Genomic DNA, 18,137 nt, shown 5'->3' with positions numbered 1-18,137 from the left:
CAAGGAGCAAGGGTGACACTCAAATCCGCGTATAGCTTCTACTTTCCTCGGGTCTTCAAACACTGTCTCCCAGCATGTCAGCTCTTGACAACGGGCATTGTCTCCTGCAATACAACTCTCCTGGTTCTTCAATTTATTACAATGTTCAATGAATATTGATTCGACTTGGCCATAGTCATGTTCTCATCCCACGTGTAGTCAGTGTCGATTGAGTCTCTCACAGGGCTGACAACTGCCGAAGATCATCTTGACCATCACATAAGACAAAGGGCCACAGCCCCTTCACTTTATACCCTAAGTTTCACCAACCCACTGAGACACGAGACCTGACAAGGATTCATTAGGAGCTTTATTCCCCAACTCAGCAACTTTAGGTAACTTTCCCTCGACACTAGTTTCTTCACCAGGGGTTTGAAACACAAAGCCTGTGCTGTGCTTGCTTGGTCACCCCTCAATCAGTGCCTGTTTGATGTTCCATCATCCGTTCACCATCTATGAGTGGCCATCATACGGACTGATGGTTCTGGAGTTTTTCCACCGCTCTCAGCTCGTCTTTAAACATGTTTAGCTTGGTTTATTGTGCTGGGGTAGAATGCATGGGTCTGTCTTATACACTTATAAGAGATGCTGCTCTCGATTTTGGATAGAACACAGAGAAACGATAGCTTCATTCACTGCTGGCTTGGATAACTGACCTGGGGTCTAGTCCTCTTTCCGTTCTTTTACTCTATTCATTCATTACCATTCTGACTACATACGTTCTTTTTCGTACACTATTCCAACCGAATACATTCGTTCCTTGACATCTGAGCCAACATCGCAATGTCTCGTCTTCTTACTCTCGCTGCCGGCCTGGCGCTGGCTGCTGCCCAACTCACCTCCTCCTCGCTCGAGAACCACGTCGATACCCTCACTTTGGGTGCCTCTTTCAACCCCGTCAAGGAAGCTTACTGGACTGGTCTCCCTCACCATCGCCGAACTCCCTTTGCCGTATCTCCTGATGGAAAGACTGCTTTCTTGGCTTACCTCGATGCTAGCGGCACCGGTGTCCACATCCAGGGTGTTGACCCCAAGACTTTTGCTGCCGTTGGAACTCCCGTTACTGTTAAGGACGGTAAGGAGGCTGGTGGTCTCGTTGCCCACAACGATGGTTTTGCTCTTCTGACCAACGAGGTTGTCTCTGGGGAGTCTAAGGATCCTCTCCCTGTGATCTACAAGTACACCAATGGCAAGCAGGCTTTCCGAACCCTCCTTGGTGGCTCTGGCTTCTCAGGAAATGCGCTTGCTTCTCCTGATATCAACGGTGATCTTGTCTTCTCTGAGAAGGCTGGCTACTATGCCGCCTATATCGTTGTCACCTCTTACAGTGGCGATGCTTCCGGTCACTTTGGTGATGCCATTCGCTACATCACCCCTGAGGGTAAGGTCGAGGAGATCCAGGGCGCCTCTTCGTCTTGGGGCTGCTCCCACAACACCGGTATCGCCTTCGAAGCCGCCGATGAGCCTCCTTTCGCTTCCCTCTGCTCTGAAGATCAGGGTGCTATCTGGTTGAACACCGAGACTCAGGGCATGAGCAACAACGGTGTCAAGGTCTCCAACGAGCACGTCATCAACGGTGCGAGTAACGAGCCCATGGGTGGAATGAGTGGCTCTTACAGCTCTCTTGCTCGTTTCATTGGTGCTGACTCTTACATCTTCTCCTGGGTTTCTCGTGGCGCTATCGATCTTACTCTCAACGACTGGATGGGTGAGGGTTACACTCACGCTGAGAACCGTACCAACAACCGCAACGTTGCCATTGCTCTTTTCTCTGACAAGAAGACCCTCATTGGCGAGCAGGCTTCCTCAAAGGTCGGTGCCCAGGATGGTGATAGCCAAGTCAACTGGGTGACTGATGGTGCCAATGACTGCTCCAACGCTCACGTTGCTACCTTCGATGCTTCCACTGCTCTTGTCACCTGGGAGGAGATCTCTAACCCCGTCTGCGAGTTCGAGGCCATGGGATGCAAGGGTAAGTTTGCTGGTACCAAGTTCCAGGCTGTCGACAGCAAGGGCAAGAAGCTTGGCTCTGCCATTACTTCTGATGATACCTACGTTGCTGGTGACATGGTCACTATGTCTGATGGCCGTATCTGCTGGCCCTATGTCAACATGGCTTGGTCTCTCAGTGGCCCTACTCAGGCTGCTGATGTCAAGAAGATCTCCTTCGCTTGTATCTCCAACGGCAGCGGCTCTGGATCCGGGTCTGGATCTACCACTAAGGCTTCTACTGCTATTTCTCAGGCTTCTGCTACCAAGACCCCCAATACTGGTGCTGCCAAGCCTTCGACTGTTGAGTCTGCTGCCGCTGCTGAGGGTTCCTCTGGAGAATCTACCGTCCCTGAGGGTGCGCCCCGTCCCTCTTTTGCTACAGTCCCTGGCTCTGTGACTGATGTTCTCTCCGCACCGACTGAGGTCAGTTCGTCTGCTGCCGCTGAGAAGCCTTCCTCAGTTGTGATCAAGCCCTCTGCTCCCACTGTCCCCGAGACTGGAGAGACCGATACCCCCACGGATGGTGATGACGCACCTGCTACCACTGAGGCTCCTACAAAGGCCGCCCCTACTGCTTCGAAGCCCACCAATAGTGAGGATGACTGTGATGAGCAGGAATCCGGCAACGCCCCTGTTGCAACCCAGGCCCCTACCGAGAGCGCTGCCCCTGTTGAGACTATTCCCAACTCCGCTGACGGTGAAGATGACTGCAACGAGGAAGCCTCAGGTAACTCTCCTGTTACCACTCAGGCACCTACCAAGGTTAACAAGCCTTCTGGCCGCCGCACCCGCACTCGAACCCGCACTCATACCCGTCGTCCCAGCTCCCCTTTTTCCAAGAAGGAGTGTGTGGCTAAGACTTTTACTCAGACTGTCTATGTCACTGCTACTGCTACCCCTGGGTACTAGTGGCTGGATCAATTATCATTGGCAGGACATAAAATCGCCTGCGTGCCTGGCAATTATTCGTTCTTGTATATAGCACTTTACCTTTAACAGCCCGCGTTTCATATACAAGATACGCCATGGAGGCTTTGTTTATACTTGACATGAATACTTGGAATCGCAAGAAATGATACTCGAAATCATGAGTGAAAGAGTTGACTAAAAAGCTACTCATTAACTAACTACGGATGTGAATGACTATCTCTCCCCAGCTTGAAGCTTAAGAATTTGCGAATATACGATTGGATGGAATTGCTCTCTACTCTCGGAATCTTCCATGTTATGCTCAGAAATTTAAGGAAATGGTTTGACTTTGGTCTAATCAACTACTCTCGGTGATGCCGTCATTGTCTTGGGCGGTATTTCGTGAAAAACGACGCTGCAAATTTGACTTACAACAGCGGGCTAAAACTCACATCTCGCGTGAACAATATCGGTAATTGACTGATATGAACTTTTCACGTCCCATCTGCCGTTAAATCCACTGTTTGTAACCATCAATTGGGATTATCTCGGCGGTTTTCTTGGAACCGTAAGTGGATATCGTTTGGCGCGGCTGGCGTCATAGGGGTCTTTAGCACCAAATCTTTCTTTCAACTTCGCTTCCTCTCAAACTTCTTCCTCAACTATAGCTATTTCACTCAATCAAGCCTATAAATTTGATAACTTGACTCTAATTGGCGCTTCCAGACGTTTTCTTAATTCAAGAGACAGGGGACAAGTACGCCATCGGTAGTGTCATGGTAAGGGTGGTAGATGGCGGTGTTCGCAACACCGCTGTGAGAGACGAGGAAACACCACTATTGGGATCATCACTCTCTAGACCCCAGAAGAAGTTTTGGAAGGAGCGTCTACAACATGATGTCTCTTGTTCGTGGGCCGATGCCGTGTTACTGGCCTGTTACGTCGTGACTGGACTTCTCGACAGCTCCTCTATCCAGGTCTGGGGAACATTCGTGTCTATGCAGACAGGTCAGTGACTTATACTAACGACCAAGATGATCGATGGCTAATAAGAATCAGGAAACACTGTATATGTCGGTCTCGGGCTGGCAAGCTTCGCGACATCCACTCCTGGCCCTCGTCTATACAAATCCGCTCTGTCTATCGCATCTTTCTGTCTCGGCTCGTTCCTGTTTGCCCGCTTCCATCGGCTTGTCTCCCCCAGACGTCGCTGGGTTCTTTGTGCATCTTTCACAATCCAGGTCCTTCTGACAAGCGCAGCTGCGTTGATCGTCACCTTGCGACCGCCAGGCCCGAACACGGATAGCCTGGCATGGAACGTATTGGTGCCGATCGCTCTCATGGCCTTCCAGAGCTGTGGGCAAGCTGTAGCCAGTCGAGCTCTGAAGCAGAACGCTCTCATCAGCCTGGTCCTGACAAGCGTGTACTGTGACTTGTTCTCCGACAGAGAGCTGTTCGCATTGGACAACGTGTCGAGGAATCAACGAGCAGCTGCGCCGACGCTACTACTTGTCGGTGTGATAGCCGGCGGGTTGTTTGCGCAAAGCTCTGTCGGCATTGCGGGTGCCTTATGGATCGCCGCAGGGTTAAAGCTGTGCATGGTTATCGCATGGTTCCTGTGGCGCTCAGAGGGAGAAACGGAGGAGAATTAGTTCCGCTTGTACGGAATTAGAGGCATAGTTTTTATCAGTTACTTCGAGTTAACGTCATCATACAGCTTCAACAGTCAAGTGACCTCAAGTCGAATTGGCTGATGCAACATTGGTGACAGACTGGTTGATCATGGACAGGGACCTCGGGCTTTGTAAACATCTTGCCGACGGTTTAGTCAGACTGGAAGATACACTCAATATCAGTTGATCAGCTGGATACAACACAGACCCGACGTCGGACACCCTCTACCAAGTTTCGCGATGTTGGAGAGGATGTGCCGTGCGTTGGGTTGCATGGCGCAGACTCAATTCGTGACCTGTTTCTCCTTCGGGATACCTATCTAGGAATTACAGGCTCTAATAGGACAACACGGCTTACTGTGATTTGCGAACAAGCAAATGATCTTCACGTCTAAGCTGTCCCCCCAAAGACAGAAGACAGAGGCCCTCCGAAGATCGGTTCCCCACCGGCCGGCCCGGAGCCGAAGAATCTGCCTCTTTGGGAGAGCAACTCGGGAGCTGTGGAACATAGAGAAAAGGGCCGTCAAGCGAAAATTTGAGACTGTGAAACAGAACCTAAATGATTGGTGAGGATAGAGACGCAGATTATGAAAGAAAAGTTTTGTATAATCGGGCCATTACGGCGGCTACTGCTGAAAATTGAGAAATTCATCACGCATTGGGCACCTCTTGTTCAATTATTCCCTGTCTTATGCCCCCGCTTGGTTTGGGGTGGTCTTTTGTGTCACAGTCACAGTTTACGTATTGAAGGGCTAGTTAGAGTAGGATTGCCGAAGCGGAGCCTCCGCTTGTATTGATAAGGCTTTTCTTTCATATGCTTCAAGTTTTTTTGTTTGCCTTGAAGTCAGAATTTTACCTTGTTGGACTGGGCCACCAGCTCGGATATACGAGTGAAGATCACAAAGAGTGGGGAGACAAAAGCGAAAAAGAGACAGAAGATCGTTTGTATTCCCGCGATGAGCGCGGGTAGAGTTACCTTTGGGCTTTTGCATTGAATTCACTGTTACAGTTACAGTTGCGGGTGTAACCGTTTGAAGATGAGAGAGTGTCGTGCTGTGCTGTGCTGCTTAGTGAGAGTGATGAGTTGTTCAGGCCGGAAAAGGTGAGCTTACAGGACAAGACAGCGCATTAATACGGGATGCGTACGAGGTTAGCTAGTGAAGGAAAGGTGCATTCGCTGCTTGAGATAACATCTTCAAACAAGAGTCAAAGAGTACCCCATTCATGGCGCCACTGCGAGTCATTGGAGCAATCCGAGTGGTGATCTGATCGACGGGCAGTGGATCCTCTCTCGTTTTGCCGAGCGAGCGAGCGAGGGTGAGTTAGCGGATGGATGCATCGAGTAGGAGGGTACTGTACATAGACTCAGTCAGTGAGTGAGTGTCAGAATGTGAGAGAAGCCCGTAATAGCTGCAGCTGCATCTGCATCTGCAGCGAAGCTTGTTAAAAGTCAAAGTCTCCCCCCGCATTTCGTTGCTTGTCTCCCAAGACCGATACCAAGACCAAGAGTGTCTCGTGCTCATTGCTTGTGCTTGTGTTTGTACTTGTACTCCCTCCTCGTCTCTTATTTCCAGGTCGTGTACAATTGCCAACCCGAAAAGAGTCAAGAGTGCAAAACGCCCAGAAAAATTAAACTCAAGCCATTGGTACACTTCCTCTACCTTAAACCAACTTACCCACCCACTTCTTCGTTACTTCCGATCCGATTGACTCCAATCACTCTCTGGGAAGGCGCATCGCTCCGCTTCAATTCCCTTTATTACCTACCTACATCCAGCTCATCTCCTCCTTCCCTTGGAGGTTCCAGGGTCTGGTTCTGGGTCTGGGTCTGAGATATATACATTCATCCATATATATCCGTCCGTAACCCGGTCTTGATCATTCTTGGCATTCATCTCTCATCTTTCATCTCTTTTCTCTTGTCCAGTCCATATCTTATCGCAATAGCAACAACCACAAACAAGCCACCCTCGGCTCTTGACGGTGTCACAAGACGGAAGACGAACCGATCATATATTCGCCCCCTCCTGCCGATCCCAACTCTTCTCGACCCGATCCATCGACGACAATATCGAAAGAAATAAAAAAAACACCATCTTCTTCCATCTCGTCGCATCACGGCCACTGAGTAGCCACAGGCCGGATGTCGAGCGACGTGGAAATGGAAAAGGTGCCCATTCCTGTGCCGTTCCCTCCTCCGGCCGCCGTTGACGATGTCGATTCGACTCTCGGAAAAGACGTTGTAAATACCCCCCTCACCCTCTGCGCAACCCGTGCGCATGCCACCAACGCCGCAAATACTAATATCACGTCTTCCAGAACGCCCACATTCACTATGTCGAAGCTATAAGCGACCTCGAGAAGCAGCTTCTCCGGAAACAAGACCTACGCATCATTCCACTATCAAGCGCCATCTACTTCTTGTCCTTCCTCGATCGAACGAATATCGGAAACGCCATGATCCTCAATTCGTCGACCGACAACGATATGCAGCGTGAGACCAAGATGACGGACCATCAATTCGTCATCTCCCTCATGCTCTTCCTCGTCTCATATGCGGTGTTCGAAGTTCCAAGTAACATACTTCTCAAGAAATTGCGACCCAGCCGTTGGCTCGCTTTTCTCATGTTTTGCTGGGGTGCAATGACGATATTGACGGCTGCCACCAACAGCTTCGGCAGTGTTACAGCTGTGCGATTCCTACTGGGTGTCTTCGAGGCTGGGTTGTTTCCTGGGTTGGTATACTACTTGACGTTTTGGTACAAGCACGATGAGCGCAGTGTTCGGTAAGTTTCTCCGTGTCAAGCTTTACCAGCTGTCGTGTCGCAACGGTCGAGCTGCTAACTTCGAACCTTCAGCGTTGCATTCATACTCGCATCTGCCACTCTCGCCGGCGCATTTGGCGGCGCAATCGCCTATGGCATTGGCCACATGAACGGCACAGCTGGTCTCTCTGGCTGGCGTTGGCTCTTCATCCTCGAGGGCATCCCGTCTTGCCTGGCCGCCTTCCTCGTTCTCTTTTTCCTACCCGACTGGCCGGAGCGAGCAAAATGGTTATCCGAAGCAGAGAAGGATATGGCTATTCACCGGATGTACCATGAGGGTTCTAAGGAATCGCATCCGACTATGACCTGGGCAGAGGCCAAGGAAACCTTGATGGACTGGCGACTGTATGCGCATTATGCAATCTACTTTGCGTCTGGGCCGGCGTTTGCGAGTTTGAGTTTGTTTGCACCGTCAATCACTGTTGGGTTGGGGTATTACGACTTGAAAGCACAGTTGATGACGGTGCCTCCGTGGGCCATTGCTTATGGTAAGTCTAACCTGCTTTCTTGGCTTTAAGAAGTGACCAAGACTGACCGTGCACAACAGCCTGCCAGGTTTTGGTGGCTTGGTCGGCGGACCACTTCAACGCCCGAGGCGTTCACACAGCCATGGCTGCAGCCGTGGGTGCTGTTGGCTTCATTATATCGGCTGCGCTCCCGGCCGACGCCTATGCAGCCCGCTACGGAGGTTTAATAATGGCAACGGCTGGCTCTTTTGCATGCATGCCACCCATGCTGGGATGGCTCAGCTCCAATGTGTTCACGACGGCCTCTACCGGTCTCGCCATTGCCCTCAATGTTAGTCTCGGCGGGGGAATTGGACAGATCCCTGGCGTTTGGATCTACCAGACCTCACAGCGAGAAGGTGGATTCACGACGGGGCACTGGGTCAATGCGGCTCTTCTGCTATTTGTGTCAGTTGTGGCCCTGGGCTTGAGGATGTTCTATGGTTGGAAGAATCGGAAGTTGAGAGAATATGCCGAAAGTCGCGCAGTGCCTTATCGATGCTATAAGTTGTAGGAAGACATGCTCTTCATGATACGTTATTATGAATTATTCAATGAGTTCGAAAGCCGAGTCTGTTCATATTGCGTGATGATGATATTTTGGTTCTGGCACTGCAGAATGATGAGTGGTTCTCATACGATGAAGTCCAATGCTACCCAGCTGAATCATATCTCAATGAGTCAATCTGTTGAAGAAAGAAGATTCAGGAACCAGTGACCCGTTCATTAGTAACTACCAAGGATCTGAAGTCAAAATTGCTTGTCTCCAAGTGCCGAGATCCTGATGGAGACAAAGTTCCAGGAACGGCATCCAACCAACAAGCATCAAATCAGGGTTTCTGCAGCAGTCTCGAAACCCCTGGTCATTATATCTGAGACACCACCATCATGAGAGTTTAAGCTGGATGATATCAGCAAGGCTGCTAGCCGCGTAATGACCTCACGAGCTTCATTTAGGCAGCGGAAATATCAGAACTCACTGCCGCGTCACGGCGCTTATGAGAAAGGCTAGAGCACATGGCCCAAGAGACGTTTCGGGCGTCCCATCGGTGTGCCTACTGACAACACCATGAACCCTGGCTATGGTGGTCTAGACCCTCGCACAGAGCTTCTCACAGCCCAGATAAGCTAAGACATACAGTACAAACCCGGGACGGATGGGGGATAACGAGCATTGTCCATGCTGTTTCATCCAATTTTGCGATGAGTTTTTTTTGCTTTTCAATACGGAGCATATGTTCCCATTAACAGGTGAGCTATAAGCCCTGGCAAGACGTTGGGTTCCGAGGAAATCCAATCAAGAGGGAATATGAGCAATCTTGGCATGTTGGTAATATGCAGCCAGGGTCTGAAATAGAGATCCAGACCGGGCCAGCAGGTAACATGGCATGAAGCCAAGTAACGTCCGAGTGGTGTTATACTGTCAGCAGCCAGCCCAACCCAGGTCGAATTCAAAAGCCTGTTTTGGGACTGGCTGCATTTGTCTAGGTAGATGGAAGACAAGAGATAATAATAGATAGGAAGACAGACGGTGGGTGAAGTTGAGTGGTTGCACAGTATCAGGTGCAGTATCGTCATGATCAGCATCTCAGGTCAACATTTTCCATTCTTGTCAAAAGTGAAGCAATCCAGCTGAAGGAGAATAAGTGCTGTGATACAGGTGGCTTTCCCTGACTCGTTGAGGAACGGATCTGCCTTGGGGTGATACGACGGATATGAAAAGGGAAAAGCAATGATGTGAAATAGTGTTACAGTACGATAGACACGAATATCAGTTTGTGGAGCGGGTGACTCTAGAGATGGGGGCTCGAGTTATCAATCAAACTCCATGAATAGTTAGTTAATATTGAATTCAGCCAGATAGATAGATAGACCATCACGAGAAGCTCATCTCTTGCAAGAGATTTTAAAGTCCATTGATGGATGGTTCCGGCCTGGGGAACCTTGCAATGAGTGAAGCTCCAAGTTTGCTGCTGTGATTTCATTCTCAGCAGCCAACCCACTGGAACAGCCGCCACCAAGCCAAGACATCGCAGGGCTATAGACCCTCTAATTGGGCACTGGCATCTTCAGATATCCACTCTCAGAGAGCGTGATGTCGTCACCAGCGTCATAGGGCGGAGATCTCGCCAGGAGCACCATTTACGTACGAGCAATAAATTATCTCCAGTGCATGCATGGATTCCATTGTTTATCGAATCGTTGCTGGCAGTCATGATGGGATTCTTCCAAAAAAGAAACGACGGATGTAGGTATGAGGTATTAGCCTCGAGATATGCGCAAATGATAAGGTAAACCGATGATGCCACTAACAAGCGACGAAGCACATGCATGGCATGGCATGGCATGGCACCCTAGCGCGGAGCATGGGTGAGAGAGGTGATGCCATCATCACCATCATCATCGCTGCGTGGGTGTGCACCTGGTCCCCTTCTCTCTCACCTTTCATTTCTCTGCCTGCGGTGATTTGTGTCATTCCGTTAGGGGGAGAGGACACTGGCGGCTTTGTATCTTTGTATTGTATTGTATTGCATCGTACCTAGCAGGTAGTCAGTGACGGGCGGGATGCATTAGTACTCCGGCGGCTGTGACGATGTCGTGGGGACTTTGGTACTGATTGACGCTTTGGGTGACTTCATCGTGTGTCTATCATCTACAATTGCACTCCCACGACTTCGAATAGAGTCTAGTCGACACGTTTTATGTCAACATGAGGCTCTATCCTTAACTCAACACATTGACTGTTTATTTTCTTTTGCCCTTACTCCCCTTGAGATTTCTGTTTACCAGCTGAACTTTGCCAACGTCACAGCGAGTCTCTTCATTGGATACCCCGCTATCACCACTACTGACTGGACTGGGCTGGACTGCATTTACCTCGTCGTCCATTTAGCTTTGACAGCCATCGTCATTCACCTTCACTGACCAGCAGAGTCTTACAAATCCTCTGTTTCAGCTGCAATCGCATATTCAGCACATTCAGGACAATAGTCTCCGAGGTTGACCTCTCTTGTTCACTCAGTGACCTCACTCCCCAGACCACAGCTAAGGTACTCACTCGACTGGGCCTCCTAGCAATTTCCTAGGACACTGAATTCGACTACAAACCCCTGTGTTTTCCAAGGTTTCCCGCTGGGAAACGCCCCCCATCCCCACTCGATCCGCCTGGCGTTGGCCTAGAATCCTGCTAAAAGCTGGGCTGCCACTCCAAGTGGGCTGCCCACCCTTTCCCTTTCGTCACCTCTCAAATCTCGGTCCTCCCCCCGTCAAAAAGAAACCAGGCTCTACCTAACCTTGCCTTACCTTGCATTGCCTCGAACAAAAACAAGCAACCAGCGCAAGGCACTTTTATCCCAATCGATTTCCTTTTCCTGGATTCTTCCCTTGGGACGACTTTTCTTTTCTCTTTCTTCTCCATCCTCCAACATATGTGTCACTTTTCGACTCACACACAACGTTAACCATTACTCATCATCTCTTCACTAACTACCTTACCTACTCGACTTGCTACGACACCCTCACATCAAACGTCAAACAAGAAACGCTCCCGTCCGCTAGAGTAGACCTGCTAAACCCCGCATCGTCCACAGAGCAGTCCAACCCTGTTTCCCTGCTTCCGTCAAGAAATCTATCCCACTTCGTCTTTTGTAATAATATTGCCCGCGCTTTGCGACACACCAAACAAAGCTCACGTTTACGATCACGACTCGCTACGACTCCAAGACTGAATAGCTCTAGGCTAGACCGGCGAATCCGTTTTTTAGTTGCACCGCACATTAGAAGCAACTACTGCTCTCAAAGACTTCCAATCGCCCATTACTTGCTACCAAAATCGCCCAAAGCCTCACGACCTTTTCTCTCACAGGCGACTGTCGCGCCTAAGCGACAAATTTCCGAGCCATGTCCACCATTCAGCAACTCAAGAACTTTATCCGGCACGGTATGTCCTAACCCACTATTCTGCCAAGTTTGGCCCGTTTTTATCAGTCGCTGACAATGGTTGCTTAGGCAAGCAAGCTCGTGCCGCTGCTCCTGAAGAGGCTCCACGCAAGACAGAACAGCAACAGGCGCCCACAGTCCAGCATAAGACAGCATCAGATCCCAGTAACACCCACTACGCAAGGGCACAAGAGCCCGGAAACGAATATGGCGATGACGATTACGCACGCAGCAAGAGCAAGAAGCGCGTCGACGATGAGAAGCTCGCCAAGCTTATTGCTGAGGAGAATGCCAGCAAGAGCAAATTCCCTCGTTACCCCGGCCTTGAGCGTTGGGAGCTCGTCGACAAGATGGGTGATGGTGCCTTCAGCAATGTTTACCGCGCCCGCGACACGACAGGTCAGCAAGGCGAGGTCGCCATCAAAGTAGTACGCAAGTACGAGATGAACAGTATGCAGGTAAGCAAACATTGGGGTTGCCTGTATCTGTCACCCTATCTCCTTTTGTTTTGATGTTTCTTGTGCTTTTTAGTCGTCTGCTTTCTCTTTCTTTGGGTCCCCATTTACCAACACGGGGTTGTCCCCTCTCATAGGGCAATAAGCATTTACATCCAGACTTCAAGAAAGTCCCGAAGGCAGCAGAGGTGCGAGAAGATTCTCCTTACGTCGCTATTTCTTTCCTATGTCCAGGCCGACGCTGTCCCCGTCTGAAGTCAGTTCCTGCTGTCTTTGATGGCGGGGGTGGCCAGCCTTTAGACTCGAGGACATGCGAGGCAGAATACTGACACTCCTGCAGCGATCAAATATCTTGAAGGAGGTCCAGATTATGCGCCAACTGGACCACCCCAATATTATCAAGCTCGTCGAATTCGCCGAATCGAGGCAATATTATTACATCATTCTGGAGCTTGCCCCTGGTGGTGAACTTTTCCACCAGATTGTCCGCTTGACATATTTCAGCGAGGAGCTTTCCCGACACGTCATTGTTCAGGTGGCCAAGGCTCTTGAATATCTCCACGAGGAGAAGGGTGTTGTTCATCGGTATGTCATGACTCTTTGCGGCCCGCTTGATGTCAGAAGTGGTGATGCCCCTCCTGACGTCATTCGCCTCTGCACGGCCTTGGAATCATCACTAACATCCCTACCAGTGACATCAAGCCCGAGAACATTCTGTTTGAGCCCATTCCTATGGTGCCTTCTAAGCACCCGAAACCCAAGCAGCCTGGCGATGAGGACAAGGTTGATGAGGGCGAGTTCATTCCCGGCCAGGGTGCCGGTGGTATTGGTCGCATCAAGATCGCCGATTTTGGTCTCTCCAAGATTGTTTGGGATAACCAGACTATGACTCCTTGTGGAACTGTCGGCTACACAGCACCTGAAATCGTAAAGGACGAGCGATACTCCAAGTCGGTTGATATGTGGGCGCTAGGATGTGTGCTATACACTCTGCTTTGCGGTTTCCCACCATTCTATGATGAGAGTATCGAGGTGCTCACTGAGAAAGTTGCCAAGGGCCAGTACACTTTCTTGTCTCCATGGTGGGACGAGATCTCAAAGTCCGCCCAGGATCTTATTAGCCATCTCCTGACTGTAGATCCTGAGAAGCGATTTACGATTACCGAGTTCCTTGCTCACCCATGGATCGCCGGAAACGGACCTACTCCCCGAGATGAGATGAAGAAATCCGACGGCATGCTCAAGGCCTTTGATGCTACTAAATTTGAAGAGTCTGGCAAGCGATACGACTTCCGATCTCCTGGCGCTGTTAACCTGCGTGAGGTCTTCGATGTCGGTTATGCTGTTCATCGTCAGGAGGAAGAGGGCAAGCGAAGAGCGCAGATCGGCCCCAAGGGCACACCAGCGCGCTTCCTCGGCGGCCTCAATGAGGAAGATGAAGACGATGATGTCATGCAGATCGATGGTCAAGATAACACCGCTGCCAAGCCCAACGCAGCGACTCAGGCCCTTGAGCAAAGTATGCGAAAGGCTAACATCCGAGATCAAGAGCAACAGCAACAATCTCGGGGCCGTGAGCGGGAGCGTGCTGAGAGAGGTTACGGCCAACATTCGGCAACAGTCGCCGCGGCTGCTCGACAGCAGGTCCGTGAGCGCAACCGCCAGCGAGGAGCATTTGAGCTCAACCTGGACAACGCTACCCTTCTGGGCAAGCGAAACAAGAAGGTTCCTGTCATGGGGGTATAGGAGCCCAATGATGTAGGCTCAGCCGATGGTCCAGGAACAACAACACCCAAGCGTTTTAGCCTAGATGGCACAGTGTCGCCAAGACCAACACCTCTGCGGCGGCACTCTTCAGAGCTTCCTTTTATGTTTGAACAACATAGATGACTTGAAAGACCATGGGCCTGGGGTGTGACTGTGTCACATTGACTTTTGTTTTTGGAAAGACGGAGGATGATAGTGACACCAGATATTGTCACGGGGGGTACATTTATTCGGCATGGCAGAGGAGGAAACAGAATTATTTGAAGTGCATTCAGGCGCAAGGAGTACCGGGTGATTGGCACGGCTAAAGATACAGCCCGGGTCATTTTAGGACTCAAGACTATTTGCAACGTTTTATGTCATGTAATATTTGTCAAAGGCCAGGGGCTATGTATGATTCAGCAGGGCTCTTGTCTCTTGGTATTTATAATCTCTCTCTGTGTGTATCTTTGTTGATGTCGTGAGGAGAGGTTGTGGCAACATAGCGTTGTGCAATATCAGTCATCCATAGGTTGGGAGTTTGGGGTTCTCATTTACGTATTGAATGACACGGTTTCAAGACTGAAGATATGCTTGCTAGGATGTTAGAAATGTATGTTTATCGTCGAATTATACAATTGAGTTGAATCAATATTCCTCGTCGCCATCTTCCTCCTCTTCACTGTCCTCGTCTGAAACTGGGAAATGTGAACCATTGTTCTTCCTTAGGTCACCACCAGATGGCACATTTCCACCTCTCCGTGACTTTGCCGGATCAGCTTGATGTTTTCCCTTGGTACAGCCTTTTCGTCCACCTAATTTGTCGCAGCACGTCCAGCGGAACCCATCAGGCATCTCCTCTCTCATCTCAGGCGTATCAATCTCCCCATGGCAATCCTCGTCATGATCCGCCCAGAAATCCTCTGTGTCATCAACGATAAGTTCCCCTAACGTCATCAGCCTCATCGCGACAAACATGCACACGGAAAAGTAGGGGCTGGTTAACGTACCTGGATGGTAACGACACGACGTCTCAGTGTTATCTTGGTGTGTGAACGCCTGGTCGCACTGAACACAGACAAACAGGTCGTTCATGGCTTTGCGCTTGAGGCCGGTCACGGGGTTGTCGGCGGCTTTGAGGGCGCGGTAGTGGTTTAGGGCGCGGGCTTTGACGGAGCGGTCGTCAAGGAGGGCGAGGAGGATTGCGCGGACGTGTTGCTCTGGTGCGAGATGGACCATTTCTTGTTCTAGCGTGAGTGACATTTTGGTGATTGAGATGCTTTTAGTATGAGATTGAAGTGAGATGAGTTGAATGAGTAAGTGCGTGAGTGAGTGTAAGTGAAGTGACGTCTTGAATTGGGGCAAGTTGGGAGCTTGTTTTATTAGTGTCAGTGTGATGATATGCAGGGGTAGAGATACCATCCTAACTTTCCAGATTCTTCCAAGTCGACAATCACAATAAAGGGTGAACTTAAAAGTCTTTTGATGAATTGGAATTTGGGAGTTATTGTGGTATATTCTGCCTAAATCTCATCCCCATCCTCATAATCGTCACTATCAATTGGCTCTTCGCCACATTCTCTCCTTGATTTGGTTGGATCAGCTTCATGCCGCCCAAAGGTACAGCCGGCCTCGTCGCCAGGTTTATCACAGCAAGTCCAAACAAATCCTTCGGGGAATTCTGCACGCATGGAATCTGTGTCTATGGTCCCGTGACAGTTCTCGTCATGGTCTGCCCAGACATCGGCATCATAGTCAACCTCTAGCTCTCCTGAAACTCGCATGTCAGCTCTCGTGTTTCTGCACTAAAGGCGTTGATTTCTTACCCCAATGGTAGCAGCAAGCATCTTTATCATTGTTGTCGTTTGTGTAAAAGGCCTCGTCGCATTGGACACAGATACTAAGCTCATCTTCCGCCTTGCGTTTGCGTGTATCGGAAGCATCATTGACAGCTTCCAGGCTCTCAAAGTAGCTGAGGGCACGGGATTGGGTGCCACTATCTTGGCAGAGAGCTCGGAGAATGGCACGGACTGTAGCGTCTGGCGCTTGTAACATGTCTTCCAGATCAGACGAATACATGATGGACCGACCAATTGAATGCAGAAATGGCGTTTGATTGTTTGGTTTGTGGGAGTAAGGAGCTGAGTTTGCTCTTCCGTGTCCTTGTCCTTTTAGTGCCACGGATTGACATGGTTGCCGTTCCCCCCGGGTTGAAACGCCAAATATTGAGACATGCCTGCTCGGGCACTTACATACATGCCCAATGACTAGAAGGTTCTACGGTAGATCAAGCCAAAGCCAAGGTTTATACCCGTCAAGGCTGATCGGATGGCGTTTGATATTGACGCTATTCTTGACTTACATCGCTTGGCTGTGAGACAGGCTTGATGAGGTAACTCACTGGCAGTCAAACATTGATATATATGTATCTGTTTGCAATGCACAATCAAACGGGACGTAGGCTCAGCTCATACTGTGAGTCTACCCGTTCATTTGTCTTTGCGTCTTTCTTTGCCTTTATCTTGTTTCTTATCATCCTTTTCCTCCTTTCCTGTTTCCTCCCGTGCTGCCGCCCATAGTCAGTTGGCAAATTGGGCTACGACTAGACTTCAGCTTATATGTTTTCATCAATCACAATCCTTCCAATAATATCAAGCTTCATTTGTCTATTTTACTGTGATTGAGATTGTTGTAAGTTTCCCTATCTCAAGTTTGCCTACAGACCACTGAACTCGTCGCTAACCTTGTTAGTCTCCGGAAGTCCTTCACGATGCTCTTCATACTCAGATACCTCATTCTGTTTGCAAGCTTTGTTACTTGTCAAGAATATGGCCAGCCTGGAAACTCCAGCTGTGTCTCCGGAGCTCACATCATTGTGGCCAGAGGCAGTTTGGAACCTCGGGGACCAGGCATCATCGGAGCAGTTGCTCAGCAAGTCCAGCAAAGAATCTCCCACTCCGATGTCGTATCTCTGGAATATCCTGCCATCTATAATCCCTACCAGCCTTCACAGATGGAGGGTGTGGCAGCTCTGTCTGTTGTGCTGGCGCAGTATGTCACGATCTGTCCCAAGACGAAGATTATTCTACTTGGTTTCTCGCAGGTCAGTCCATCTAGACATCAGATTTAAGCCCATTAAGAAGAGCCTCATGGTCCTTTACTGACTCCGTTATGCAGGGCGCCCATGTCATTGCCGATGCCATGTGTGGTGCGAGTTCCATCGGATTCCTCCCTACCAAGCCTTCGCCTTCCGCCATTACAAACAACAGTCAGTCAAAAGAGCCACAAATCCCCATCACCCATACATTCTAATCCTCTTGAAGTTTCAGCTGTTGTTCTCATGGGGGATCCGAGTACTACCAAAGGCCAACCCTTCCATGTTGGAAGTAGTGTTGGCAACGGTGTAAGTCCTGGGAAGCCTGCTAAGCATGATCGACAGCTGACTATAATTATTAGATATTCCCCCGTCAGAAACCCGAAGGATGCAAATGTGTTTCGGACAAAACAGTCTCTTTCTGTGACGCCGGCGATCCTTTCTGTGAAGCTGGAGGCCATGATTTGAGAACTCATATGAACTACGTGACTACATATGGACATGCTGCCGCGGATTATGCTGTTAGCATGTTCCATAGAGCCTAGCATGCTTATTTGACTGTGTTTTCGTCTTTGGAGTATGTACAGAAACGAATAGGACTGTAATTGATCTATCATCACTGGGAAGAATATCTAAGAATAAATCATCATCGAGCCAGCAACGTATTTTGGATTGCTCGGATACAGTTGAAGTAGAATTTGTGGTGTGAGTGGTCTGTAATACTTACTGCACAAACGTTTTCTCGGAATAGGGGTAAGCTCATATTGATTGTTAACAGCCATGACAAACGAATCAAGCCCACTCCGTCAAGGACAATCTTGGCCGCAACTAACACAGTTTTCGAAGCATCTGGTTTAATCATGCTGTAATTCTAGCAAACATGGAGATCCAGTTCTAATCCCAGCACACTCCAAGGAACTAGTGTTGATTCTCTCCACTTACACAAACAGACAATACTA

At 49.6% G+C, this 18,137-nt stretch overlaps 7 protein-coding genes across 7 annotated transcripts; 5 read left to right on the top strand and 2 right to left on the bottom strand.

The window, feature by feature from the left end:
• Positions 1 to 822: 822 nt before the first annotated feature.
• On the top strand, positions 823 to 2,940 carry FMAN_01638 (uncharacterized protein; the record flags this gene model as incomplete). Its single annotated transcript, XM_041821212.1, has 1 exon — positions 823 to 2,940. The coding sequence occupies one exon, from the start codon at positions 823 to 825 to the stop codon at positions 2,938 to 2,940; it is 2,118 nt and encodes a 705-aa protein (XP_041676980.1).
• A 776-nt stretch (positions 2,941 to 3,716) lies between these two features.
• Positions 3,717 to 4,592, top strand: FMAN_01637 (uncharacterized protein; the record flags this gene model as incomplete). Its single annotated transcript, XM_041821201.1, has 2 exons — positions 3,717 to 3,948; positions 4,000 to 4,592. 2 exons carry the CDS (start codon positions 3,717 to 3,719, stop codon positions 4,590 to 4,592), a joined length of 825 nt encoding a protein of 274 aa, XP_041676979.1.
• Positions 4,593 to 6,756: 2,164 nt separating this feature from the next.
• Positions 6,757 to 8,458, top strand: FMAN_01636 (uncharacterized protein; the record flags this gene model as incomplete). The annotated part of the gene is made up of 4 exons (XM_041821190.1): positions 6,757 to 6,855; positions 6,933 to 7,399; positions 7,472 to 7,926; positions 7,986 to 8,458. 4 exons carry the CDS (start codon positions 6,757 to 6,759, stop codon positions 8,456 to 8,458), a joined length of 1,494 nt encoding a protein of 497 aa, XP_041676978.1.
• A 3,386-nt stretch (positions 8,459 to 11,844) lies between these two features.
• On the top strand, positions 11,845 to 14,084 carry FMAN_01635 (uncharacterized protein; the record flags this gene model as incomplete). Its single annotated transcript, XM_041821179.1, has 5 exons — positions 11,845 to 11,884; positions 11,953 to 12,341; positions 12,476 to 12,526; positions 12,679 to 12,923; positions 13,031 to 14,084. 5 exons carry the CDS (start codon positions 11,845 to 11,847, stop codon positions 14,082 to 14,084), a joined length of 1,779 nt encoding a protein of 592 aa, XP_041676977.1.
• Positions 14,085 to 14,732: 648 nt separating this feature from the next.
• Positions 14,733 to 15,347, bottom strand: FMAN_01634 (uncharacterized protein; the record flags this gene model as incomplete). The annotated part of the gene is made up of 2 exons (XM_041821168.1): positions 14,733 to 15,031; positions 15,095 to 15,347. 2 exons carry the CDS (start codon positions 15,345 to 15,347, stop codon positions 14,733 to 14,735), a joined length of 552 nt encoding a protein of 183 aa, XP_041676976.1.
• Positions 15,348 to 15,607: 260 nt separating this feature from the next.
• Positions 15,608 to 16,163, bottom strand: FMAN_01633 (uncharacterized protein; the record flags this gene model as incomplete). The annotated part of the gene is made up of 2 exons (XM_041821157.1): positions 15,608 to 15,855; positions 15,911 to 16,163. 2 exons carry the CDS (start codon positions 16,161 to 16,163, stop codon positions 15,608 to 15,610), a joined length of 501 nt encoding a protein of 166 aa, XP_041676975.1.
• A 691-nt stretch (positions 16,164 to 16,854) lies between these two features.
• FMAN_01632 (uncharacterized protein) lies at positions 16,855 to 17,723 on the top strand (the record flags this gene model as incomplete). Its single annotated transcript, XM_041821145.1, has 4 exons — positions 16,855 to 17,187; positions 17,262 to 17,352; positions 17,408 to 17,487; positions 17,541 to 17,723. 4 exons carry the CDS (start codon positions 16,855 to 16,857, stop codon positions 17,721 to 17,723), a joined length of 687 nt encoding a protein of 228 aa, XP_041676974.1.
• Positions 17,724 to 18,137: the final 414 nt, after the last annotated feature.

This window comes from Fusarium mangiferae (genome assembly GCF_900044065.1).
Source record: "Fusarium mangiferae strain MRC7560 genome assembly, contig: FMAN_scaffold001, whole genome shotgun sequence".
Taxonomy (NCBI): Eukaryota; Fungi; Ascomycota; class Sordariomycetes; order Hypocreales; family Nectriaceae; genus Fusarium; species Fusarium mangiferae.
The sequence above is the reverse complement of the archived record's forward strand: the minus strand, read 5'-3'. Positions and strand labels throughout refer to the sequence as shown.